This window comes from Drosophila eugracilis, unplaced genomic scaffold, assembly GCF_018153835.1.
Source record: "Drosophila eugracilis isolate 14026-0451.02 unplaced genomic scaffold, ASM1815383v1 contig_1765, whole genome shotgun sequence".
Taxonomy (NCBI): domain Eukaryota; kingdom Metazoa; phylum Arthropoda; class Insecta; order Diptera; family Drosophilidae; genus Drosophila; species Drosophila eugracilis.
Window position 1 is genome coordinate 980,473 of NW_024572605.1, and position 26,947 is coordinate 1,007,419.

General features: G+C 47.4%; 2 protein-coding genes across 2 annotated transcripts; both read right to left on the reverse strand.

The window, feature by feature from the left end:
* Positions 1–1,748: 1,748 nt before the first annotated feature.
* Positions 1,749–6,625, reverse strand: LOC108107454 (long-chain fatty acid transport protein 4). Its single transcript, XM_017215003.2, has 4 exons — positions 6,536–6,625; positions 4,810–5,068; positions 3,274–4,750; positions 1,749–2,918 (listed from the first exon to the last, which is right to left on the reverse strand). Coding segments are annotated over exons 1-4 (2,046 nt in total). The 5' UTR covers positions 6,537–6,625; the 3' UTR covers positions 1,749–2,609.
* A 3,266-nt stretch (positions 6,626–9,891) lies between these two features.
* Positions 9,892–25,962, reverse strand: LOC108107481 (protein CBFA2T3). Its single transcript, XM_041819919.1, has 6 exons — positions 25,593–25,962; positions 16,113–16,360; positions 11,660–12,956; positions 11,366–11,545; positions 11,176–11,301; positions 9,892–11,029 (listed from the first exon to the last, which is right to left on the reverse strand). Exons 1-6 carry the CDS (start codon positions 25,593–25,595, stop codon positions 10,688–10,690), a joined length of 2,196 nt encoding a protein of 731 aa, XP_041675853.1. The 5' UTR covers positions 25,596–25,962; the 3' UTR covers positions 9,892–10,687.
* Between the last annotated feature and the right edge of the window lie 985 nt (positions 25,963–26,947).

The window sequence follows — 26,947 nt, forward strand, 5'->3', positions numbered from 1 at the left end:
AGGCAAAATTCCCAATAAAAACAAACAAAAAACAAACAAAACAAAAGGGTCGTGTACATATGTTGTGTGTTGCATTGTATGTGAACTTTTGACGGTCCTGTAAGCACATACATACGTACACTCGCTCACAGTATGTATGTGGAATATAATTTTGCCGTATTGTTGTATTAAATGATGTCAACAACAGCCGTCCAGCTGAGTTCGAGCTTCCAGTTTGAGTCTCCAGCAGTCGAATGCCCGACCAAATCGAATTTAATTGCATTGCCGCCGCACGTTGGCTTTTAATTAATTTTTGCTGCCTTCTGCTGCTTCTGCTACTGCTGCTGCTGCTGCAGCTCAGCGCCCCAAAAAGGCCAAAACCAAACAAACTAAGCTCACACACACACACTCACTCGCTCTCTCCGACCAACAACAAACACCAGCGACAGTCGAACCTCGACAGGCCAACATCAAACGTCATGCACAGGTGCAATGTAATTAGCACGAACTGACAAAGCTCGCCAAGGACCAAAAAGTGGGGGCAAGTGGCAGTGGGTGGCAGGGCGGAGGCAGTGGCAGTGGCAGTATGAAACATAAAAACAAAAGCAAGCAAAACCTTTAAGCCCAAATGCATACAAGCAAAAGCGGAGCGATCCAAACCAATTCAGCCAGCAGCGGCAGCAACAATAGCTGCCACACCAAGTGGCAGGGCCTGGACGAAAAAGATCCGAGGCTGCATCGAATATTCATATTCTCTATGTTATGGTAAAATATTGATATTCCTTTTTATGATAGTTATAGTGAAGTTACCACGAAAAGTGGCAAGTTTAAAGTGGTTAATATCAGATTATCAGATCAGATCATATCTGAAATTATGATATATATATATAAATATATCAAAATATATCACATAAACTCTTGAAACTTATTTTCGAAACATTGAATAGTTTTTTGCTTCAGCCTAGAAGTAGGCTATATAAAACACTGCCTATCATTTACCGCGTGAACTTTCTCCGCCCGAAGATAGCCCATAAAAACAGTAGCCAAATCCGAGATTAGGTCGAGCCATCAATTTGCAATACCCCATTCTCGGCAAGGGTAAATCGGGCGAAGGGCAACAACAGAGATGGCAGCGGAAGGGAAACACTGGTGCCCGTTTGGTCGTAGCTCCACTGGCAGCGTTTTAATAGCTTTGGAATTCCAATGGCAGCTGTGGCGCCGTCGCCGAGCTTCGGCCTTAGCCACCCAATGCCACCGAATGCCACCCAATGCCCACCCACCGCCTTTCTGTCCACCCAAAAGCTTTCTAAATGAGCCCAAAAAGGAGCAGGACGAACAGGAAACAATGGCAGCGCCCGACGTTCTTGTCGAACATTTCGAAAAATTATTGAGAAATTTTTAATTTTCCCACTTACGCAGGCCAGGCGCACGCGAAGTTACAATTACAACAACAGCAACATCAGCAGCAACAACAACAACGGCAGCAGCAGCAGCAGTGCTGCCTGTTGGTGTCAGCTGCAATGGCTGTTTTTGTTGTTGCTTTTATTGTTATTAGCTATGCGAACGTATTCATGCACTTCTGCACCCACAACTGCCATTTTGTTTATGACATCGACGATGGCGTCGCGAAAGAGGAGAAGGGGGTTTGGCCAGGGAGGGGAAGGGGTGGGTTTGGCAGCTGCTGCAGCTGCAACTTTATGTGCATTTTCGGCATACGCCTTTTACATTGTGTACTGAACATCCTCGGATCTCTGGGAAAAAATAGATTTCATTCAAGAATATATTCGAATATCGATGAAGATACTTCTTAATCCATAAGATATCTTAAGGAGAAACAGCCTTTACTTGTTAAACGCCATGGAATCCTCCAGAAAAACAAGAATCGAATTCCAATTAAGATCTTGGGGTATCGAAAAAGCACTCTTCCTTTTACCTGCGCCAACTTTTAGCCATCGAAGAACCTTTGGCGTCCCGAGAGCAACACCACCGCCATTTCCCCGTCCTGCCAAATGGCGCCCAGCTTTGTTTGCCATTTCTTCGTTTTTTATGATTGCCTGCCACAACTTTTTCGCCATCGACATCGATATTGGTGGCCGTCGACGATGCTGCGATACTGCGATGTTGCGAGCAGCGATGTTGCGCTGTTGCGGTTGCAAGACCTTGCCTTGTTGTTCTTGCCTTTGTTTTGTATGGATTTTGCACATCGTTTATCTTAGGCGACGGCCAACGAAGTCGCAGCTGCCGCTAGCGAGCGGAAATGGCGTTAATGTTGCAACAGCAGCAACTGCAAAAGTAGCAGCAACAGCAACAGCTACAGCGACTGCAGCAACAGCAGCAGCTGCCAATGAGCGAGAACTTAATCTTGGGGATTTAACACTTTCGATATATCTTGTGGCGGTAGCAGCATCTTCTGGCCGTAAAACGTATTGGCTCCCATTATCGGTTAAGCTGCCATTTTATGGCCAAGAAACGCGCCCGGCTTTTCGGGCGAGCAGCGGGCAACTTCATCACTGGCACTTTGGTATTTTGGTATCAGTCGTTGTTTAAGCGTTAAAAATACATTGGGACAGACAAACGTTTAGCTATATACACGGAGGAGTGGCTGGCGTAATATTACGGGGCATGCATCATCAGAGTCCCGCCTTTCCCGAGCGCAAGGACTCGTACTGCTCCTGGCTGAGAGGTCTGTAGATCCCGTCCCGATTCAGGTAGTAAATGGGATCCTTCAGCGTGCTGATGTCGTAACCCTCTTGGGCCAACTCTCGTTTCTTCAGCTTGAAGGTGGCAGTGCGCGGAATCTCGTCCAGAAGACGGATGAACAGGGGCCGGGCATAGGCCGGCAGACTGCCCCTCAGAACTATGGATAGGTAATCCATGTCTACCTTGCGATCGGGATCCACAATCGCCGCCATTCCCGCCTTGCCCTCCACATGGGGGATCTGAAAAGATAAGCACGGCGATAGTGGGAATCAGGGTTTATGTGCATGTTTCAGGTGGTGTGTTATCTGCCAAAACTTAAACAGGTGAGTCATGGCGACATGGGTAGTTCCCTCAGCTACACATTAGTAAGAACTACTGCCAAGGTCTTGGGAAATATTTTTGATTTATATATGTATACGGTAAATGGAATCTAATAGCAATCAGGAAAAGATTTCCTTCTTTCTCAAGTAGGCATTGTAAAAAAATTAATCTTTGTTTTTATGATTTTCTTTGTTACTTAAATAAAAGCAACAAAAAGAGATTAAATATTGTTTAGTTGTACGAATGAATATTTATCGTTATGTAACGACTCACCTGCACGCCGTAAACCACGCAATCCTCCAGTCCAACGCAGTTTGTGATGATGGCTTCCACCTCCTGGGTGGCCACGTTTTCGCCTCGCCAGCGGAAGGTGTCGCCAGTGCGATCCTTAAAGTAGAAGTAACCGAGAATGTCGCGCACCACCATGTCCCCCGAGTTAAAGAAAACGTCGCCAGTTGTGAAGACATTCCGGAGGAGTTTCTGCTCCGAGGCTCCCTTGTCGGCGTATCCGTGAAAGGCACTCACCGCTCGCCGGGCATCGACCTTGCCCACGAGGAGTCCCGGCTGTCCGGGCTGACACCTGATGCAGTGACCCTGCGAGTCCTTGAGCAGTTCACCCGTTTGCTCATTGCAACGAAGGACTTGCACAGGATAGATCCTGGATCCATAGACTGGCACGAATCCAATGGCTCCCACTCGATTTGTGATGTTAATCAGATTGGAGTTCCCCTCGGTGGCGCCGTAGATCTCTCCTATATGCGGAATGCCAAACCGGCGAACGAACTGCGACCAGATCTGCGGTCTCAACCCATTGCCGTACATCAAACGGAGGTTGTGTTTCTGCTGATCGGGCGCGTAGGGCGTGGCCAGGAGGTAGCGGCACAGCTCCCCAATATATTGGGCCACAGTGCAGTTGTGGCGATCGCAATCCAACCAGAAGTTCCTGGCCGAGAACTTCTTGCGCAAGACCACAGTGGATCCATTGAGTATGGCATTGCCCACTCCCACGATCCCGCCAGCGGTGTGATATAGTGGTAGGGGATTATAGACGACATCCTCGCTAGACATCTTGAGCATGTAGTAGGATCCAGCGGACATGAACAGGTATCGTAGGTTGGTGATTACAGCAGCCTTTGGTAGCCCAGTAGTTCCGGATGTGTAAACGTAGAGCAGCTTTGAGCGTGATTCTTCGGCGCACGCCTTAGAAGGTAACTGCAGTCTTTCCTGGGTCTTCAGAGCACTGTCCAAATCTACAGCCCCTGGCAGAAGACCGTGGCCTGGAACTTCCCGCATCTTGTCATCTGTGTATTGATAGATGGGCACATCCTTCAGTTGCTCCTTCTCCTTAAGTGATTTCAGCTCTTCTAGAAGTTCACTGCCCACAATTATGGCCTTGGCATTGGCCACCTTTATGCAGTGGAGGAGCGACTCTCCTCGCAGATTAGAGTTTATTAGGGCAGTGATCACTCCTAGTTGAGAGAGGCCCAGCCAGATGCAGGGATACTCCAGACGGGTTTCCATCAGCAGGGCCACACAATCTCCTTTCTGCAGACCAAGATCCTTAAAGTAGCCGGCGATCTTTTGGCTGAACTCCAAAGCCTCAGCAAAGCTTAGCCGGCGATCGTCCATCACAAAACATGTTTTCTTGGGACGAGATCTGGCCTGCTCCTGAAAACATCGGGCCACGGTGAATCCCCCGCGATCCTTACTCAGCAGGTAGAGATTGAGGGCTATGAATCGCTGTAAGGCCCTGAAAAGGGAAGCCGAGTTAGAATGCAAGGTTCTTTGTGGATTCCCACATATACCCACTTTGTATCTCTTGCGGCAGTCATAACCAAACCAAAGACGAAGGTGGGATTCCTCAGCAGGAGGGCCACAACTGCTCCGAGAGTAAGACTGGCCACCGCGTTGTCCCAGCAAAAGCCGGCAAAGATCAGAGTGGCCAACAGAACAGTTCCCATTCGGGTGGCCAGCTTCTGCTTGAGATTCAGCTCCAGCAGGATCTCCATTTTCTTGCCGCCAGCCTGCTCCTGGTCATCCAGGTCGCCTCGCTCCTCGTTCTCGCTCACTTCGAGGGGCAGACAGCAAAAGCAAACATGATGGAATTAGTTACTCAAACGAACGAATGTATACGAGTATTATGACAGCTACGGCAAGGTGTAATTGAGCAATTAGCAGGTGCAACCCTTCCAGTCCCACTCCCACATGTACCTAGGGCAACCGACTGCGAGCGACTGAGTGATAAGCGGACTAAACCGATTTACTATATAGTTTGTGGGTCGCAAGTTCTTATCAGAGCCCATGAGCAATAGGTGTGCCTTGAAGGGGGCTGTGGGGGAGTGACGGGTGCTTAGGCGTGTCAACGAAAATCCCAGTTATGAACTGAAAACATCTACTCAAAACCCAGTAGAGCAGTGACAATTGAGCGAGGGAATTTCATTTTAATAACTGGAATGGAAAACCAGCTGTCGCTGCTCATTGTTGGACTTTGAAACATAACAATGCACCTTCCTTCGCCTGAATGAAAACTATTCAAGAGTAGATATTTCATTTTGTCGGCCTATAAACTGATAAATTATTTAGCTAAAAGCAAGTTTGTTGGTGTTGTAAGTTAAAGGCCTTTTCAAAAACAACAAAGCCCATAAAGTTGCAAGAGACATTTTGTAAGGTTAAGTGCTAGGAAATAAAAATACTCATTTCAAGCTCAGTAAGCCGTTTACTAGTACTTAAGAAAGGGTAACAATTACTTTCCCCTTTATAAGTGTTTATTACGCCCTTACACGGTAATTATTCCATTCAAGGGCCACCTATGTTACGACCTATGCTAATGCCTTTTTTATAGAGATCCTAAGTGGAGGGCTCAGGCTTAACCCATTAATTACTAATTGGCATGGAAATTTTTTGGATCAGTAGGTGAGCACTTGGCATTAATCTCTCCGATTGCCAAGATTCGGCGTCCGTCTGAGTGGGGCCCCTAGAGGTTTATCTGGCCATAAAAACTCTGCTAGCCATTGAACCTGCCCTGTTGCGAGGAACAGCTGATATCGCAGAGTCTGAGGTTTTTGTTGTGCCGGCTTATCGGGAAAGGTGCGAAACAATGGACATGTGGCTTTAACACTTGTTCACAATGCACCTATAATTATTGCAAGGGGTAACTACTGCTCACTTGCACTACATGTACTCGCACCCACAAGGGTTAAGGAAGCTATCAAGTGACGCGCCGGCTTCAAAGTTCATTGCTTCGCCTCTGGCGATTATGGCAACTTGGGAACGGGCACTATCTCTATAAGTCGGGCTGCCAACCCATGTATGAGTTATGTTCTGGCGTCTATGCTGGGGACCTTGACTTATTTCGTATGCCGGGCACAGAGGTTTTATAATCGCTTCTGCGCACACGCAGTTCTTGGCACCGGCTCCGGTCGACTGGCCATGGGATTTACTAACGATTTACATGGCTATTGCCTGATTTTGCTCCCCTGCCATGATCAATGTAATTCACTTTTCAGTGTCAGTGCAGCGCCCCCAAGTGACATACTTTTTATCAGCACGATCTCAAACGGTTATTCGCACGGAAAACAAGAAAACATAGATATATACTCGTATTTAGCACGAATGATCTGTACTCGCGACGTCGGACCGCTGAAGTAACTGGCGCTGCGATCGTGAGCTGGTTTTTATACCCACAGCCAAGCACGAGAGAAAATATATATAATTATACGGTACTCTTCGGGGAGAGAGACTGATGGGAGAGAGCGATGAGAGTCCAAGCAGCCTCCGAAACTCTTTGCAGAAAACGATGTTCGTCGATCTTTATTGCTGTTGACTTTACAGAACTCTGTGAGCGAGCGAAAAATATTTAAAATGAAGATAATAAATAATACTTCCACTTTTTAACGAAGGAACATTAGAAATATGTATGGAGTAAAGCTAAGTTCTGAATGTGAGCACATTACCTACTAGGGTTCAGGGGAAGTTTTATATTTAAAGGGAAAATTAGGTGAAAGCGAGTCTGTAATTAATATATTATTATTAATTTATATAACAAATAAATGTAACAAGAAATTACTTCTCAATTTGAAAAGTGTCTAAACAGCAATTTTAAATTCCCGACACTCCAAATCCCTTCGCAAAGTCAAGTTTTGCCATCCTACTTAGCACTTGGCCTTTCCACCTGTTACAGTGATTCGAAATTTTTTAATTAAGCATTTTTATTTGCCAACAAAAACAATGCCGAAATGTAATTCTACCCCACCCAAATGCTCACCCCCTCCCTTTCTCACACCGGCAAAAACAAAATGCTGCGTGGAAATAAATTAACATAGGGGCAGCGTCGCTTAGCTGTCAAATGCCGGCAGCACAAATATAAAAAATATGTGCATACTTTCGGGCGGCGCATATAAAAAATGTGCGCATACTTTTTGGCAGCTTTTTGAGTTATCGACGGTGTGAGAGCAAAACTAAGTGAGCGCATATGCATGTGTGTGTGTGTGTGCTGGCTCTGCCGGCTGTTCCTGCTGTTCTCTGTGAGTGGAAGTATGTGTGCGCTTGGGTGTGGGCGCCTGTAATTGACACATGTTACGCGCACAAAAGCGCCTGCGACCCGGGGCTCAGTCCATCGTTATTATCGACAATGGCGCCGCCGAAAACACACTCGCACACACACATATACAGCCATGCCATACATTCCCTCTCCCGCTCGCACACTTCCCCTCTCGCTCCCACCAGAGCTTCCTTCATGCCTTCATGTCAGATGCCTTTGCTGCACAGCCTTCAAATGCAGGCTCGCAGACACGCAAACTGGCAGCCTCAGTCAACTTTGTTTGTAGCCGGCGAAAACAAAAACACACTCACACACACACAGAGAAGAGCCCCAGAAGCAGGCAAGCACGCACACAGATAGAGAATACAGAAGTCGAGGGATTCGACTGAAATATATCTATTTCTCTGCACTATTGAAGGTTTTGCAACCACTTTCTGGGAAATTATTTAATTATAGGTAACATTATATATATATAATTAAAGTTAAATAGATAGTTATAGTGATTAAAAATACTTGTAAGCCCTTACCTTCTTTTTGTTTTAAACAGCCCACAGCACTTGGCATACCCGCAAATTCTACGCTTACCAGGTATAAAAACAGACCCACACAAATTCACCGGCACAGCCGCTTGCTGATAACGTTAACGTCAGCTGTGCGGCACTTTGGGCCACACGTGAGTTCTGGGTCTGGTTCAGGGCCAAAAGGGGGTGGCCCGAGGAGGCAGTGGGCTGGAGATGGGGCCGGGAATGGGGGTGCCGAAGTCGTGCCCAGGCAAGCGTCAAACGGTTTGTACCTTAAACCCCCGGGCGACGGCATCCTTGCATCCCCTCGCTCCCTGTGTTTGGCATTTGTTTGTGTTGTCAACAAAAGTTTCTTTGAAATCAGTAACAGATGTCGATTGAAATGGCACAATTGCTGCCAGCTCGGCAGCTCTGCAGCTCAGCAGCTAGGCAGCTCGGCAGCTCTGTAATGTCGAGCATCGCTGGGTGGCCGCCACTTATGCTGAATATTTTTATGCCAGACGCACACACACAAGAGGACCAGGCCAAGATATCCGGCGAGCGGGCTCATTGTGCGCTAGTTGGCTGTCACATTTTAATTAAAATTTCAGCGCCCAAGTTTTAATGTTAATGCATTGGCATCGATTGGAGCTGGGAAACAATACAAGGTGGAATGGGTGAGGAACTTCATTTGAGTTACAAAAGACTTAGGAACCAATATTTGGAAACACTTCTTAATTTATCTGTAAAATTGGTTTCTAACGTTTCTATGTATATTTTGATATATAATATCAGTCTAGATCACAGAAAGGGTAAGTACCGAGAAAGGATAGCCCTAAGAGCTATCACCCACTATCAGTCGGTTCGGAGTTTTATAAAGCACGTAATCCCTAGGCCTTTCTCCGAAATTCTTTGACAATAAAATCGTATCGCTTACCATCCAGACGCTGAATCTGCAGATTCAGCCTTACTGGAATAAATATAATTAAAGGATTTGCAGGGCATCCGAGCTTCGCCCAGGACTGTCATCCTTCTTCACATTGTTTCCCTGTTGACAAGCTGCTTTCTGTGGGAGTTTGGCTTGTGGCTGCTGGCGATAACAAACGATAACTGCATGTTAAATAGAAGCTAACGAAAGGCTAGCCGGCACAAAGGGGTAATCGAGTGGTCGAGGAGGAAGGTGGGCATCCCCGGGCGGATGGGATGGGAGAGGAAAATGGTAGCACATGCAAGCTGGACGTGCAGCCATTTGAATGTGCATGTGAATCTCACTCGCAACCGGAAGTTGATGTGGATATGGGCGAGGATAGGAGGGAGGGGGATGTAGTTGTGCTTTAGGAAATCACTCAGGTAGCAAATGCCACCATCATCATCATTGTTGTTGGCTGAAGGGTTGCAAAAAAGCGCACAGCATCTAGACAAAGGCAAAGTTAAGGCAAGCTGCCGTCTGTCTCACTGTGTGAGTGTGTGAGTGGGTGGGTAGCCGCAGGCCATATGTGTGCGTGTGCAACAAATGTTGTGGGTGTCCTTGGGGGAGGCAAAGGGGGCTAGGGCGGTGGACTAACGAGCTTTTACTTGCTCGCTTGCAATGCGACAGCAGCAGGTGTGCCATACATGCACACACAGACACGGGCAGATACTCAGATACTCACCCTGGCGCGCACAGATACTCACACCGACACGGAGCACACAGCTGAGTGACGATAATTGAAATTTCATCACAGTAGTTTGTGGTTTTGTAGCACACACTACGGCGCACACCCACACTAATGCGCTTTTCATGGCCTTCTTTTAGGCTGCCAATCGAAATGTTATTTTCTAATTCGTATTTAGGAATCGCCACGCTCTTCGTTTGGTTTAAAACACTTTATTTCTTGGGTTTTCTTTGTCGTAGCCTTGAAGCCTTGGTTTGTAGGTTTAACATTTACTTGGTATTTGTTTATGATAAAAGTACATTTACGTTTTAGTTTAGGGAGTACAATAAATACTAATCAATAAATTAAACTCATCAATAAATTAGCCATAATCGTAATCATAATCATAATCATAATCATATCCGTAGTAGTATATACTGTATTGTATTAATAAAATCTACTATGTTCAGTTTTTGTTTTTACTCGCTTTGGGTTGCTTACTTACAGAATTTTACTGCTTCATCTTTACTGAATTTACTTGCTTATGTAATCTTTATTAATGTGCACATAGTGTTAATAATATTTATCTGTTTTTATCTGTGAAAGTGCTGATGGTAAAATGGAATTTCCGTACATTTATTAAGTCACAGGTTGAGAATGGTAGGACAAACTCCCTAAAGTGTATTTTATGAGTAATTAAGTTTGGATTCTTCTAAGGAATTTAACCCCTCTAATTATACCCTTCAACCCGTTCGTTAATGGTTTTCTGCTGGAAACATCGAAATGTATAAACTCTAGTGAAAATGCACATCAATCTGTATCTATTTATGCGTTTTTGGAGTAAGCATCATCTAGTTTTGTGTCTTTAGGTGACGATGCTGCTTCTCGTTTTTGGTTTTTGGATAACTCTATATTAGCTGCATAAGTGTAAGTGTGAATATGGTTTCCGCGGTTCACCCCCTTTAATTTGACTAGCACAAGTACTTCTTCTTGGGTTTCATCATGCGAATGCGTCATTTGGAGCCCAACCCATTGGCCACCAAAGAGCCTGGAGTGGCTGCAGCGACTGCGGCTGCCGAGGCTCCTCCGCCACCTCCCCCGCCGCCTCCTCCTCCAACTGAGGGGCCGCCGCTTCCCGCGCCTCCACCGCCAGCTACTCCCGATCCAGGACCTGGACCTGGAGCACTGACCGCTTCACGGGCGCCTGCAGCAGCAGCCGCAGCAACTGCCGCCGCCTGCAGATGAGCCGCTGAGTTGGGTGTGGGGGGTGATCGGGTGGCCATCGCACTGCGCAGACTGCTGGCGGAGTGAAGGTGCTTTGCGCTCAGCTCACTGGCCCGTGAATTGCCACACACCTGAAATTAAAACCCGAGAAACATTACTAAAATAAGTGTCAGAACTAAAACTGATTGTCTGCGGTGTAAAAACGCGGATTCAGTTTAATAGTTAAATTTATGTGTTATTTTGATGTCTCAAATTTAAAGTTCTTTAGTAACCCTACCTGATGGTGGCTATCCCAATCCCTGTACTGACACGAGGCGCTGCAATAGCGTGCCATGTTGCATCCGGAGCAGGTTTCCGTGGCCTTGCGGCCGCAGTTCCAGCACTGCTGCTGCAGATTGCTGCCCTAAAAGTAATTTAGAAATTAAATAACTTGGAATACAAAATAAAATATATTATTGGCTTCTTACATTCTGAGCAGTGGCCATTGACGGCGACTTGTTGTCCAGATCACGTTCTCCGCTGGAATGCCGACTCATCTCCATGAAGAACTTCTCCATGCGCAGGCGTTCCTGGGTCATGATCTCCGCCGCTCGAGTCTCGGCAGCCACCACTGCCCTCTGGATTTCGATGACGGCCTGGCGTTTCACCTGTAAATAGGAATAAAGATTAAATATATTAAAAGTCCGAAAAAGTGTTTTAAATATTTTAGTAAAAGGTCAATAAAAAAAGGTAAAAGGGAGTACAGTAGAATAACCACTCACCTGTGTGACGGCATCCTCGGCATTCCGCTTGAACTCGGCGACCTTTTCCTCCGTCTGACGACGCAGTTCCGCCATGGCAGCAGGCGTGACCTCTTGACCACTGTTGGGATGCTGTGGCTCTATGCCACGCTGCTGGAGAATAGTGATGGCCCGCTTCGTCTTGTCCACCATCGCGGAGATGCAGTTGAGCATGGTGTGGATGTTCTTCCACTCCTCCTCGCCACCCGCTCCCGGAGCTCCAGGAGCGGCTGAAGTGGGGTTGGGGTTGGGGTTCGGGTTGGGATTTCCAGTTCTCTGGGGAGGAGCAGCGTGTCTGGCCTGTGCCTCGGTCATCCGCAGATCGCGTTCGTCCCGCTGCATGAAGGCGGCTGCCGAAGGGAGTCCCTCCGCAGAGGAAACACCATAATCCCCATAGGCTACTACCGAGTGTGCAGGGTGCAGGTTCAGGCGCTTGCTGGGAGGCGGCGGATAGCCCGCTCCCCCACTGGCCATGTACTCGCTCCACTCTTGCAGGCCATTGTGACCGCCGTGCTCCATCATTGAGTCCGAGGAGCGACGCTTGAAGACCGCACTGCTCCCGTTCGATGTGGGCGCCTCCAGCTGGATGAATATATCGCCGAACTCGGTACTGGCTACTCCGTGAGGCGCAAACTCCATCACCGCCTGCTCGTTGTTGGTAACATACTGCAGGGCGGACTGGTTGGTGGCTCTGGCCAGGGCCAAAACCTCCCGCTGGACCAGCGCAATGCTATTCTTCAGCAACGGAACGACATACGGCCGCAGTGGGAGATTGATGGCCTCCTGCAGGGCTAGCCGGAACTCCTCCACGGAAATGTTGCCACAGCAGAGCGAAAGCACCAGGGCGCGAACCCGCTCACTTACTTCCGGTTGTCCCAGTTCCTGTGAGAACTGAACCAGGGCGCCCAGGAACTTGCGCATCTTGGAAACTAGCCGCGCCTGCTCGACATGTGCTGCTGCTGCGGCGGCAGCGGCTGCGGCCAAGGAGGCGGCATGCTGACTGCCCGGCGTGGGCGTCGGTGAAGTGCCGGAGGATCCAACGCCAGAGGAGCCATTGACCACTGGAGAGACGCTGGCGTTGCGCTGCGGCCGCTGGTGCAACTGAAGGGGGGAGTGTGGCGAGCGGGGGGCCAGGCTGCGCGAGCTGTCCGGCGGAGAATCCGGCGGAGTGCGGCACAGGCGGTCCCTTTCCCTCTCCCTGTCCCGTTCGCTCCTGCTGCTGTGGCTGCTGTCCTTGCTGCTCGATGAAGAGGAGGAGCTCTTGTCGCCGCCACTGCTGCTGCTGCTGGCTGTTAGGGAGAGAGAAAGAGGGGCAAGTGGTTAGTTGCATGTTCATCCTGGAACAAGGGAAACAAGTCCAAGTCCAAGTTCGAGACCAGGACAGGATGTGCAGCCCAGGCGCATTACAAATGCATTAGCAGAAGCCGAGGGAACGGAAATATATACGCCAGCTAACCACAACAAGCTACAGCACTTGTCCCACAGATCTGGCCAACTGGGCAACTACACACTGCATTCTGCATTCTACATACTAGACACTACAGCCCGACCAACTGCCGGCATTAACAAATTTGTTTGAACATGGGAAATAAATTAGCAAACATTTTTGGCCCTACCAAAGTGTGGTGCTGTGTGGTTTGAGCCCAGTCAGGCAAGCAAATCAAGCACCACATAACGCACTAATTGCAAGGATGGCCGAGCTGGGGAAGAGGGCGGGGGAACGGGTGGGTGGGCTGTACTTCCGATGACGAAGGGTGGCTCGGGGAGCAACACATTGCGGTACGTGCTGTCCCATCGCATCCATGATCCTATCCTGGCACAGCCGGAGCGATGCTGTAGCTCAAAAATGAAAAGCTTAACGCAAATCCGCAGTGCGCAGCTGGACGGAGAAGCTGCTGGGAAACTCTTTGCCAGGCGACGAAATGTGGAAGGATTGGTTTTAGTACCAGGAACGGGGCTTCCATTTTTGTAATTTATATAAATATCTTTTATATTGTTTGGCTTAGTCATTGTAATTATTAATTAATAAAGAATATGAAATAAATTCACAATTTTTTTGAGTAGATTTTTTCAAGAATAACCTTTTTTGAATATAAACTTCGTTTGCCTTCGAACCAAAAGCAAAGCCCAAACAGTAGCAAGGATTTGAAGGACAAAGATTTTGTGGTCTGCCACGAAATTCTTCAATGAAGTAAAATGAAAAGGCTTGGGACACATTTGTCGCCTGGGACGACCAAACACACACAAACTTTGTTTGCACAAGCTAATGGAAATTGTTTATGGGTGTGGGTTGCTGGGAAGGTGGGGGGTTGGGTGGACAGATGGGTGGCTGACAGACACTGTGGGTGGCGAATGTTGCTGATGACCATGATGATGAGGACGATGATGACGACAACGACGATGGGAATGGCAGTCAGTTGATGTTGCCGCTGCTGCTGTTGCTGCTGCTGTTGCTGTTGCTACTGTTGCTGCTGCTGATGTTGCTGCCGTGCGGCTGCTGCACAGTTTGCTTTTGTGATAATGATTGTGGATACAGCTGCAACTGGCTGTGTTTTCACAGCCATTCAGGCACGCCACCGCCATGCCAATCGAAGGGCCACACGACCACCCACACCCACACCCACTGCCAGCCAGAATGGAGGACACATGGATGGTCGGACTTGCAGTCGGAGGCATCAGTCAACCGAGTCGGCGGCTCTTATCAAACGCCAAACATAGACAATGATGGATCACATGCCGCCCCCCAGTTTCAGTCCTCTCTTTCCTGGCTTAATTGGCCAGCATTCCCATTGCCACATCCCTTTGCCCTTTTTCCCGGCCGGTCTACAATTGTAAAATATTGCACTTGACCGGGCTTAAAAGTTTCGGTTTGTTTTGGTTTGGTCCTGTTGTGGGAAAACCTCAACTGCTGACCCAAAGTTGCTGGCCGGCAGCAGCTGCTACCAAGAAACCCCACGCAAAACCGAAAAACTATTTACGAAAATTCTGTGTTGACAATTCACATATTTTCTAAAACATAATGTTTGGTGGGAGGACTGGAGGCTCCAACTGCTGGCCCAACATTTGCCTGCATCATGAGCTCCCTCCGCTGGAGCCACTGGCATCGATTTAAGGTTACGTATACGCAGCGTGGTCCCATCTATGCATCTGCCTGTGCCTTTGTGTGTGTGTCTCCTCTGTGTGCCAATCTGTGTGTGTGTGTGTTTGTGTGTGTGCTGTGTGTCTATGTGGGCAACAGAATTTGCACAGCTGCGTCCCATAGATTGCAGTCGAGCGCACAAAACGAAACGTTGGCAAGTTTAGTTTGTTGTTGCTGCTGCTGCTGCTGCTGCTGGTGCTGTCATTGCTGTTGCTGGCATAGTCATTTGGGAAAACAATCATTTTGGCAAATATTCATCATGCACTGCTTCTGATTATCATCGGGCGGAGAGGGGACTCGGGCGGAAATGGGCGGCAATTTCGACAAAGCTATGTATGCATGCCCGGTAAATGCTAATTGCTGGTGAAAGGAAAGAAATTCAAGCGACTTAAATGCTGGGCCACACATCATTTGCCTGGGAACTGGCGCAGGTAGCACAGATCCCAGCAATCAAAGCCGCAATGATCCCCTCGCTTGCCACACCCCTGACATCGGTGCGCCCAAAGGCAGGCAACAAAATGCTCGTCTGTGTGCGGGCTCCTGATGCCCCCCCTGCTGCCCCATAATGGCCCATGATGCTGGGAACAATGCCAGCAGCGGTTTCTGCTTTTTTCCTCGCTTTTTTGGTGGAGTTTTTGGGGTGCGGGGAAAACTAGCGAAATGCTTTTGGCCTTTTTCATTCGTAAATTCGGGAAGTTTCCGACTGCGGCCTGTGGTCTCAGCTCGGAGAACCATTTAAAAAGTAACGAATTCCCAATGCTCTGATGTGGAGTTCCGAAGTAGAGCTTGGGCTGGGACTAGCTCCAGATTCCTGTGGATACAAACATTTTAAAGGGGTGGCGGAACACGTACAGCTGCTGAGTTTCACACCACCAAGTACACAGCTCCAAACTGATACACCGATATATATTTTTAATCTTAAATTTTAAATTAATTTAAACAAAAAGTTGTTTGGTGATGATAAAACTGATAATAATCCACCTCTTAGCTCTACAATTATTAATTAAGTTCCTATTTTTGGATGAATTATAATCCCTGCCATAATCGTGACAAACATAAATGAATATTTAATTACTTTCAATTAGAATCGACGTCGAACCTATGATTATATTTATTTAAGCACATTTTGTTTAATTTAATGTTATCTTCGTAATAGCCAATTAATCTCCGTTAAGATGCGAACTTGAAATACTTCCGTGTACCTAATGCTTGTCAAATAGATTCCCCTAAGCCATGGCTATAACTTCCGAGCCCCCTCAATTTCTCCCAGTGCAAAAGCCTTGAAATGAGCTCCACTCACCTTTAAGCCGACGACTAATTGCTGCCGCCGTGGCTGCCGCCGATGTTGTGCTGTTGGTGGCCACCGCTGCTGCCGCTGACGCTGATCCCGCCGAGGATGACGCGGGCGGCACTTGGACAGCTGCTGCCGTGGCCACCGCCAGAGCTGCTCCAGCTGCCACCGCCGCCGCCGCCGCTGCCGCTGCGTCGTAAGCGTCCTTGTCGGTAATCTCCTCCTTAATTATCGCCTTGCCGTCGAGCGCCATCTGGAAATAGTCGGGAAACAGGCAAGGAAATCGGTTAGCTACCGCTGAGCAGGGGGGAAATGGAAAAGATAGGGGGCCGGAGGTGGGCCATCCACCCACGCCCAGCTAATTTCCCCGGCAGACTGCACAGGTTCCCAGAGTGGCGATAGACGAAAACATCAAGTGACAAAGTTCTCACATTATGTTTTCAACTTATTTGATTTCAATTTGATTAAATGGTTGTCTGACATGCAAATTGGGCGCGCCCGCACTGAAATACTCAGTCAAAGGCGAAGACCTTGGGCCTTTGTTCGCTTCGAGAGGAAAGAACAGCTGCCGCTTTAATTTGGCCAAATTGCTTTCATTTTTGAGGGGCTTAAGTGCAGATATTTTAAATATGCACTTCCCATTCAATAATAAACCAGCTGCATTATTAGTGTCTTGAGTTTAATTTCCTCTTGTTAGGTCCTTGACATTCTGGGTGCTTCTTGAAGGTAATAAGCTGGATTTGGGCTTAGGTTGGGATTTACTTAATGGTAATGGTCACGATAAGCCGATAAATATCCTACCACCTCCCCATATTATGTTATTAAATATATTAAAATAATCATAAGTAATATATTTATTTTTAAAATATCAACACAATTATGAGTTCATCTCAGTTTTAGTGAACTCTTTAATTGCTTCTGTCACAATTTTCCTCGGCCATTTGATCACTAGATCTCAATGCCACTGCTTCACTTTCTCCTCTTCATTAATTAATATTCATTTGAACAAATTTCTTAAAATTCTTGGGATTTTTCTTCCTCTCGAATGGCTGAGGGTAAAAACGATTTTAAGCCAAAGAACACCGACAGCTGCCAACAGTCCACACGCCGTAGACACCTGTTTCGTAATTGAGTTGAGGAACTTTTAGCTCGAGACGCCAACTAAATGAATTTCCATTGGGAAAACCTACCCGAATTGTTGAAAGGGGGAAATCGAGACGATACCAGGAGATTGAGAACGCAGGCTTGCTAATTGACTCGGCAACTGCATTTCCTGTTTACCAATCATTGCGACCCATTTCCCCGGGAGTTCCGGCCACCCACTCACCACCACCATCCTTCCACACCCCACCTGAAACTTGTTCATGTCCAGCTCGCATGAGGGGAAACATTTTTGTGTTGATTTTTATCACTAAAATATGTAAATACCTTTGCGGACTGTGGGAGTTTGTGCAGCTTGCCATGCCTCTGCGTAAACAAGCGGGGGAAAGCAAGGAAAACACGATGGAAAAGCGGAAAAACAGGGGCCTGCTAACCTGTTCATTTTCATTCATGTTTTCGATCAATCTCTGCTGCCGTTTCGTTCATTTTGCGCCGAAGTGAGGTGCAAGAAATGTTTAGAGCAATTGTTTAAAGTCAATCGTCGCGGCCGCCAATATTTACAATCGAGTGGGGGTATCGAGCGCCCCCAGAGCCCCGGAAAGCCCCCTTTCTAAATCAGGGGCGGGGGAATGGCAGAGCAGTTGGAGCAGCTGCTTGGCATCAGAGCGAAATTACACACAAATGCCGCAAATGAAATTCTATTAAAAACAAACACTTGACACGCCGGCAGCTGCCGTTTGCCAAAGTGAGGGGCGACTAATGACGACGACCCAGCCCCCTTTTCCGTTCGCACTGTGCTGGGACAGTCCAGGCCAGTCGATTCGATCTTGTGCTATCCCTCAGCCGGAGGAACACTTGACAAGTGTTTGCCGGCGAGGTCTTTCCACAGTTTGCGAAAAACACTCGCAGCAGGGAGACAAAACATGCGTGAACTGGTGGTGGTGGGGCAAACAACAAGTGTTTGTGAAAGGCGGCAGGTGAGCTTAATTGGGAAGTGGGCGGCAAGGCATGGATGGCTCGATGGGATGGAAGGGGATCCGAGTGGTGGCTCTGACTCACTTAATAGCCGGCAGCTGCCGCTTTTGGCCCTGGCTATGACGAATGAATCAAATGTCAGGAGCAGTCGTGTCGTTGTCGCTCAAGCAGCTGTCGCCTGTCGTCGCCAGAAGGCGCCCCCAGTCGTCCTCCCCCCAAATCCCCAAATGCCTCCTCCATTTGCCATCCTGTGTAAGGCAAGCACTTCAAAGAGCCGGGAGCCTCACAAGCTTCCATCGCAGCAAAATGGAAAATGTCGCCCGCAGAAGTTTTTCCCACAAAACTTGGGCCAGCTGAAGCTGAAGCTGAAGCTGCAGGATGGAGCCGGATCCGAGGAGAAAGAGGCTGGCAGGCTGAGGCTGAGGCTGCGACGGCTGCCGGCGAAATTGCCAAGAGGAAAAGTAATTATTTAAACGGAGGCAGCACAGTGGGACAGAAGCCTCAATTACCGATAACCTTTTAGGATATATCAATGTTCTAATTTTAAAAACTTACCGAATATTATTACGCATTTAAATTACATTTCTCTCAGGTTGTCTCATTGGATTAAATCAGAACTGTTATCATTTTGTACAGAATCTAATTTATATTTCGTGCCATAAGTACTCTCAGAACAAGTTCTAAGACAACATTGATTTTATTTTGTTTCGAATTTCAACCTTTGCACTTCATTGTTTATATTCCAGAAATTGAATCTAACCCACTCACCCTCCACTCTTCCCGAGTGGTGGCATCTTATGGCCGTCATTTCACCCCCGGGGCAATAGCAACTATTAGCAGCCCATGCTCGGCGATTTGACAAATGAAAGGCGACGGGAAAACACATTTTCACTGCATAATTTTCAATTAGGCTGGCAAAAATCATAAAAACAAAGCACAAATTTTAAGCGACATTCATTTAATTCTTTGAGGGCGGGGGTAGCAGGGGCGTGGCATTGCGAGCCATGTGCTGGACACCAAAGCATTTTATACTTTTATCCCTTTTGCTAACAAAAACACCCACACACACAGACACACACACACCGGATAAAAAGGACGAGGAGTGGTTAACGAAAAGGCGCGCCAACTGAAATAACAACAACAAAGGATGTTGAAAATTGGGTGTTGAAGGGGTAGGCGGGTGTGGCGAGGGTTGAAGGCCAGTTGAGAATGAGGTGGGTGGACGAGTGGTTGGGAAATCACAGCACAGCTGCATGTGCTTTCCCGGTAAGCTGCCCATTTCCCATTTTCCATTTCCACAACCCCATCCCCATCCCCATCCTCACATATGTGTGTGTGCGAATGACAACCAACTGGACCTCGGACCTCGAAACTCGAACCTGGGACTCCGGACTCCAGGACTCCCGGGCACTTTGTATTGCGGAGTCCGCATTGTGCGTCATTATGCGCAAGTGGCGCCCGCTTCCCGCTGCTGGGAGGGATTACTGGCGACTGGCGACGACACCTGTGCAGCAGCAACATCGTTTCACAGTTAAAACTTTTTGCAACTTGCTGCGTCAGCTGCTTCATTACACATGGAGCTACAAATGTATGCTGGCGGAGGCGAAAAAATGGGTTGTGCGAAGAGTTCTCGGGGCTGGGTAATTAGCATTAAAGCAGCTGGGGGTCGAAAGTGGGCGCTGGCATTCAGGGGTTAATTACATGGCGAGCAACTACAATTACAGCCGTTCGAACATTATGGTTTTCGAAGGAGATGTGAGGAAATGTGCCAAAGCGATTACTAAGCATTTGCCCAAGGACTAAAAATCGATTTCTTAGATTTTTAAATTTTCAACTAATTAGAATTTTAAGTTCTAATTAAAAGGTAACTGCTAGACAATTTCTTAGATTAAATGTATTTAAATTGTTAGTTTAAATCCCAGGCCAAGAGGCAATATGCTTATCTCAGGGTTAAACCGTTTTAGTCTTCTTTTTCTAAGACCTTTACTTTAGATTGGTTTAGAAAATGTTAAAAACTAACACCCCTGCTGATTATTAACCAAAACGAAATCATTTTAATCTGCTTACCCCTTAATTTCCGCCCATTAAACTGCAATAAAATTAAACAATTAGCTGACTCAGCGACCAAAACTTCAGCGGCAACCCTCGTCAACTATTTGCTAAGCGCCTCTCAGTCTGCCAGAGTGCCAGAGTGTGTGTGTGTTTGTGTCTGTGTGTCTGTTGGCAACGTGCCGCAGCATTGGCGTCATTTTAAATTACACATCTCACACACAGACAGGCTACGAGCAACAGGAAGAGGGGCAACAGCAACAGCTACAGCAACAGCAACAGCAACAGCAACATCAACATTTTTGCACTACTCGGCCGCACGTGCGAATATTCGTACCCCATCCCTGCCAGGCCCCCTGCCACGAATGGCCGCCCCTTGATTCACCCTTCATTTGCAGCCTGTGTGGGGCATAATAAGATAATGGCTTGTCACAGGGCAGCAACATCAGCAGCAGCAACATCAACAGCAGCAGCAACTACGGCAAAAACAGTTGAACGAGTGTCGCGCTTAATCGGCTTTATGGTCTGTTTTATTTCCGATACGAACTGCTTTATGTGCGGGGTATGGGACGAATGGAGAACATTTGGCTGCCACATGTTGCCCACAAAACGTATTTAGGCATCCCAATTATGCCAGCGACAGCAGCTGATGGCCGCCAGCTGCCGATGTTGCTCTTGTGCCGCTCGTGTTGCCTTGCATTGCTTAAGTTGCTGTTGCTGTTGCTGCCGGGATGCAATTTTCCAACGTGTGTTGTTGCAATTGAAGATTTTCCAGCTGCCACGGCTGGCGGAGCTCGTTCTCCTCTGATTGGAAAATCATTCTGCCAGCCTTGCAGCACGTGACGCCATTCAAGTTTTTGCCAAGTTGTCTGCCAGCAGCTACAACAACGGCAACTGCAACAGAGGCAACCGGCATCTGGCAACACATGTTGGCACGTGTCGACGTTGACGTCTCTTGGCCAAAAGCCTGCTCTAGACAGGAGCAGCCACCGCTGCCGTTTTCAATTAAAAATTGCGAATGACAGCAGGTGCTCTTGATGGCCCGACCGATGCAGATGCACCTGTGCGGTCTAATAGGAGCTCATTTCTTGCCCGGCCATTAGCAGGATAAATCCCCTTTTCTCTAGCCCCTGGACTGCCAGCCAAATGCACAAATCGATGAATGTTGCTCTCGGACGAGCAACACATGCCCCTGCAGCAGCAATCCCACTCTTTTTTTTGGCACAAATCTGTTGCAGACACTCGAGGCAGCAGCTCAAACAACTGTGTCCTGACAACTTACAAGGAGGGAGTGCTGCTCCTGCTGCTGCTGCCTTTCCTGCGGCATCATCTGCGTTTCATCTGGGGCAAGAAATATTGCGCCAGCTGTGCCAGCTGCTTCGTTTGTCGTTTTTATCCAACGCCCCTTTCCCCTCCCAGTTTAAGAGCGTAAGAGTGTAAGAGTGTAAGAGTGTACCAGTGTGTGCGGGACAAGGTCAGCCCCGTCTGAGGCTGGAGATTTAGGGCTGAGCAGCTATATATTGTACCGCCTGGCAAATCCAATTCAAATGCCGGCAGGGGCACTTTGGATATTTTGGTAGCTTGCCAGCGAATGGCGTCTGCGAATCTGCGATTGTACTGGACATGCGGCACTCGTGGACACACTTTTTTGACCCGTCCCGGAAAATGTTTAAAACATAAGAGGACGTGGGTGGAGGAGTGCAGCTGGCACTGCGGATGGGCTCTGTTTGTGGGTGGGCTAAGGTTGATGGTTAAGACTTAGAAATATATTGCCTTGCCCCAAGGAAAACAGCTTCCAGCTTAAATTAGGAGACTCAAGCAAGTGGAGGAGAGATGCTCAATTTAAAATGTTTCATTAAAACTATATAGTGTATTCTATTAATACGCTTCTTATGACATTTTACAAATGTCATCGAGTTAAAGGTAAGTAGCTCAGGTAACTGAAAGGTCAATGGATACATTTTACCAAAGTAGCTTCAGAGGGAGGGAAGGGAAGGTTGTGTTCTGGAATCAAAGTATTATATATCCCACCAATATAGTTTCCTGCACTAAATAAATATATCCCTGCCAGTGGCGAGCCCGCTTTATTATTTTCTCCATTGTTTCTGCACAAAAAATTCGCTTTTTTGCGCTGGCTTTTCCTATGACATTTTTGCTTGCCCCCAAAACATTCTGTGGCCCACGTCTTTTTAATAAGCTGCCACTTGCAGCGCCAACAATTTCGCAGTGCCAGTGGAAAAGCCACAACAGCGGAGCGGAAAAACGAGGAAAAAGGCAGGCAGCCAGGCGAGCAGAAGAACTAGGAGTAGGAAAGCAGGAAAACAGGATGAGAGCGACGCCGAATTTTGTTTTTGACTTTTTCGATTAAGCGTATGCAGCAGCCCCGCTTTCCGCTTTCCGCTTTTCCGGGGGAGCCGTTAGTTGCTGTTCTGTGTGTGACATTTTCGCGATTTTTTGGCTTTTCTTTCTTGCTTTTTTTTGCCCCTCGACCATCCAAACCAACGAACCATCTGAGCCATCCGAACCATCCATACCATCCATTCCGCTCGTTCTGTTTGCAATGTTTGTGTTTGGGCTTTGGCTTCTGGGTTTCCAGTTCCCGGTGCCACTCCATTCTGTTTTCATTCCTTGGCTCGTGTCAGTCTAATAAGCAAATTGACTTATTTCCGGTCGCCATGTTGTCTGTTGGCTCAGCTGCGCCAGGCCGCAAACAAAATGGCGTCTCATTAGTCAATGTCGTCTAGGCGGCATCTTAATTGCAAAAGGTGTGAAAATCCAAAGTTTTTTCTGTTTGTTTTGGGTTTTCCCCGCCCGAAGTTTGCTTTTGCGTTTGCTCTGCTAATGATTGATTGAGCCCTTGATGGATTGCCTGGATGGCTGGCAATGGCTGGGCGGCGGGATTTCGCTGGCACATGTGGCGAAAAGGGGACTAATTTGATGCCAACAGCTGCACTTGTCATGTGCATTTTCACCTGTTCGTGCTCCTAGTCTTGCTCTCTGTGTGGTTGTGTGTATTTGTGTTTGGTTTGCCCTCGACTATTACGCTAATAACTTTGCCCTTTTTCGCCGCTGTCCATTTTAAATTCAATCACCATGTGCAACCGGCCACTAGAGCCTCCAGCGCCCAGCCCCAGCCCCCAGGGCTTGCATTATTTAATAGAACTTTGTTGAATGCCTGATTGCCCGCTGATTACCGATTACCTATTGCCGATTAGCCCAGGTCCAACCAGCTGAGTTGCCCGGCGGCCAAAACAAAATTAAATTGCTGACACTAATTGGGTTGCAGACCCGACTGAAATATCGGATCTATTTGCTAGACACAATTAAGCTGTCTACTCCGGCCGTAGGCATTTCAAGTGCTAGCGATTTGAGGGCAAATAGCTTAAGTAGGTTCTAGGGTAACCCTTTCTTGATGGAACATAATTGAGGAGTCTCTGTATCTCAAATCGAACTAACAAAGATTATTTAATCATTATACAATATATTTTGAATACTTAAGTAAAAATATTTATTTTGAACTTTCTATGAATTACATTATTTAGTTAACTTGTGAAGTAGGAAAATATCAAATAAGTTAAGTAATAAGTCGACCAGAAGGTCAGTTTTATTTTATGCTATACATTTCCCATTAAAGTTATTACTTTTGAACAGCAACTTTATGGTTCCATCATTACACATTTAACAAGATAATAAATGCAGCTTTTATAGTTAATATCAACCCTTTGCCCGCAAAATGACCATGTATTCAGATTATCGCATTATCCCCTGCGCTTAGGCCTTTATGTCATCCTGATCATACAACTGGGTATCAATTAGTCCAACCCCTAATTAGGGCAAACTCTCCGTAGACGATTTAGACTTTTTGCGGTGGCACTACGTTGTTTAATGAGCAGCAGAAAAAATGAGAAACCGAAAACAGACTGCGTCTGAGCCTACAAGCTGTTAAAATGTTTATGCAGGTGTCATGCCAATGACAGCGGCGCTGAGAAGAAGAAAAGGAGATGGTCGAGATGGAATAGCAACCGCACTGCCAATAACAATAATAACAACAAAAGCCCGGCCAGGCAAAAAGGCCAAAAAGCCGAAAGACTACCAGACCAAAAGGCAGCTGGCCTCACACTTGTTCGCATCCCGCTCTCTCCTCAGCCCGGTTTCGGGTTCGTTCTTTCCCCGTTTGATCATCAATTGCAACAGCTGCCGGGCCAAGGCCAGATCGGCCAGGTGATTTCCAAAGTGAGTCACAAGTCACAGAAGGCAGAGGCCACATCCGAATTCTCCAGATCTAAGGATCATCCCCGCATTTCAGCGATCCTCAACTGAAATTCAAGCAAAGGGCGATCGATTTCGATCACTTAGTGAGTTTTTTTGTAGTAATCAAAATTGATTTATATTTCCATGTTCATGTATTTAAATCTGCATTTTGGAATAATTAATTTGGTAATTGCATGATGATTTTGGAAATTCAAACTGGAGAAATCGGTTTAAATTTACACATTGATCTTTCTCAGTTTCCCAGATGTTAGCTTAAGGTAGACTATCAATGATTGATCGATTACTTCCATTGACATATTGGGAAGTATCCTCTGCTTGGCGTCACATTGTAGGTTTAAGGTATTTTTAAGTTAACAGGCCAATCAATTAGCCCTGGCGACACTCAAAAGTTTACTATCAGCCATAAAGTTTGGGCAGGAAAAAGGCCCATCTGGGTGAGGGTTTTCAGGCAGCGATTTCCCAGTTCCATTGGAGGCTGTATGGGAAGTAAAGTTCGGGGCTGCGACCACTGATATACGGCGATACCACGATACGGCAGATGGAATCGACAGACGGTAGAGGCAGCAGTGCCGTGAGCGGCGACACATGGCAGCCAGCTGCAATTATTTGCAGTTGGAAGTTCTGTTTCTGTTGGGAACGCGGCGCACAAGGCCATCAGAAACAGACGGCGGCCAAAGTCATGGACCAAAACCCACTGGATGTTGCTTCCGGCCCCTTTTCGTTGGCGGAAGGGGGTGGTGAGGCGGCAAAAAGAGGGCAAATAATTTATAATTTCGCACGTGAAACTGACAAAGCAGAGGGAAAACGAGATTCTCCAAGTGAGTGTGTGTATTCCGTCTTAAACTATTATTCGGGCACTTGACAAACGAATTTGTATCTGCAATTGTGCCCGGCGAATTTGCTTGAGTCTAAGCAGATAAAAAACAGATGCGACCAGCCATCCCACAGATATATATCTACCACATATATATAGTATATGCTGTCTATAAGACCAAAGACACTTGGAGTGGCAGAGGACAGCTGGCCACAATCAACATGTGTTGGCCATAGCTCATGTTCATGTCGAGATACAATTTGCATGGACTCACCATTTTGGCAGATCTCTGTTGTCCCGATGCTGTATAGATGGAGTGTATTTCTGGATAAATGTCCGACTGCTGACCGCCTTATTTGCTATCTTCGAGATACTCTTGATGGACTTAACACTTCGCGACCGGTTCTTTGTGGGCATTATTTACCATCGAATCATTGTAACGGAGCCCGCAGCGCGATACGCGAACCGGCATCTCGGAGGAACGCCAAACGACTGAATCTGAATCTGAACGCGAGTCTGAACCAGAGTCCCAATGGATGCGAAAGTATCTTTGGGTCGTATCTTGAATGGCGCGCTGGATGCACGAGAACACGCGGAAGCCGGACTGCGAATGCGATTGGAACTGAGGACGTCCGAACAGTCGAAAGTTGGGTTTGTTTGTGAGAGCAGTACTGCGGCCCAGGTAGCACATGTTCGACCGCTCCGTTCGGCAATCCGCTCGGCAGTCGGCAGTCGTCGTCGGCGGACTCAAGGCGCCTGCGCATTTGCAGATGGAACAGCTGTTTCGGTACCGCTCTCCCCCGTCCGTTCGGGGCCAGCAACAACAACTGCCAGGGCAGACACTCGCTGGCCCGCTGGGCTATTAACATCAGCTGCTGCTGAACTCAGACCCCCGCCTCCTATCCTCCTATCCTCCTCACTCCTTCCCCTTCCCTTCTCTTTCTCCTTCCTTCCTCGGCGGCAGCTGAAAAATTCCTTTTTGGCAGCAGCTTGTTTCTTTCTCGTCTCTCTGTTGCTGTTGCTGCTTCGCATTTATTTCACTGCCTTGGCATTCCAGTTGGCATTGCGTTCCATTCCGCTCCCAACTGCGTGCCGATATTTAAATAAATTGCCAACCAATTGTGCACACACTCACACCCACACTCGCACTCGCAGTCGCACTCCCTTTAGGGGATTCCCCCTCCTGCAAAAAGGCCCTTATGCGCGTGTTCACACCATGTCAAATGCTCAGGTCCACCCCCGCCCGCCTTCAGTCCACCCCGAAGGGACGACCACCAGGCCATCGAAATGAGCTAGCAAATTAGAAGCGATTTAGCTCGGTTCGATTCCATGCGGGATCTCCAATTGGAAATGGAAAATGGGAAACGGGCGGATATCGGGGGTTTAAGAGATCAGTGCTCGAAAGCAATTAGTTCGGGGAGTTCTGGATCACATTTGCTCGTTAGTCGATTCGATTTCCCAGGGATTGTATCAAATTGTTGGGATTATCCATGTGTTTAAGATAAGGTGCTAAAAAAATAATATACTGAACATGATAATTTATCAGATACTTATCATAAAATATTTGTTAATGTTTAACTTAGCTTGTTTAGCTTAATAAAGTATCGGTGTCAATTAGTCTAGGCTCTG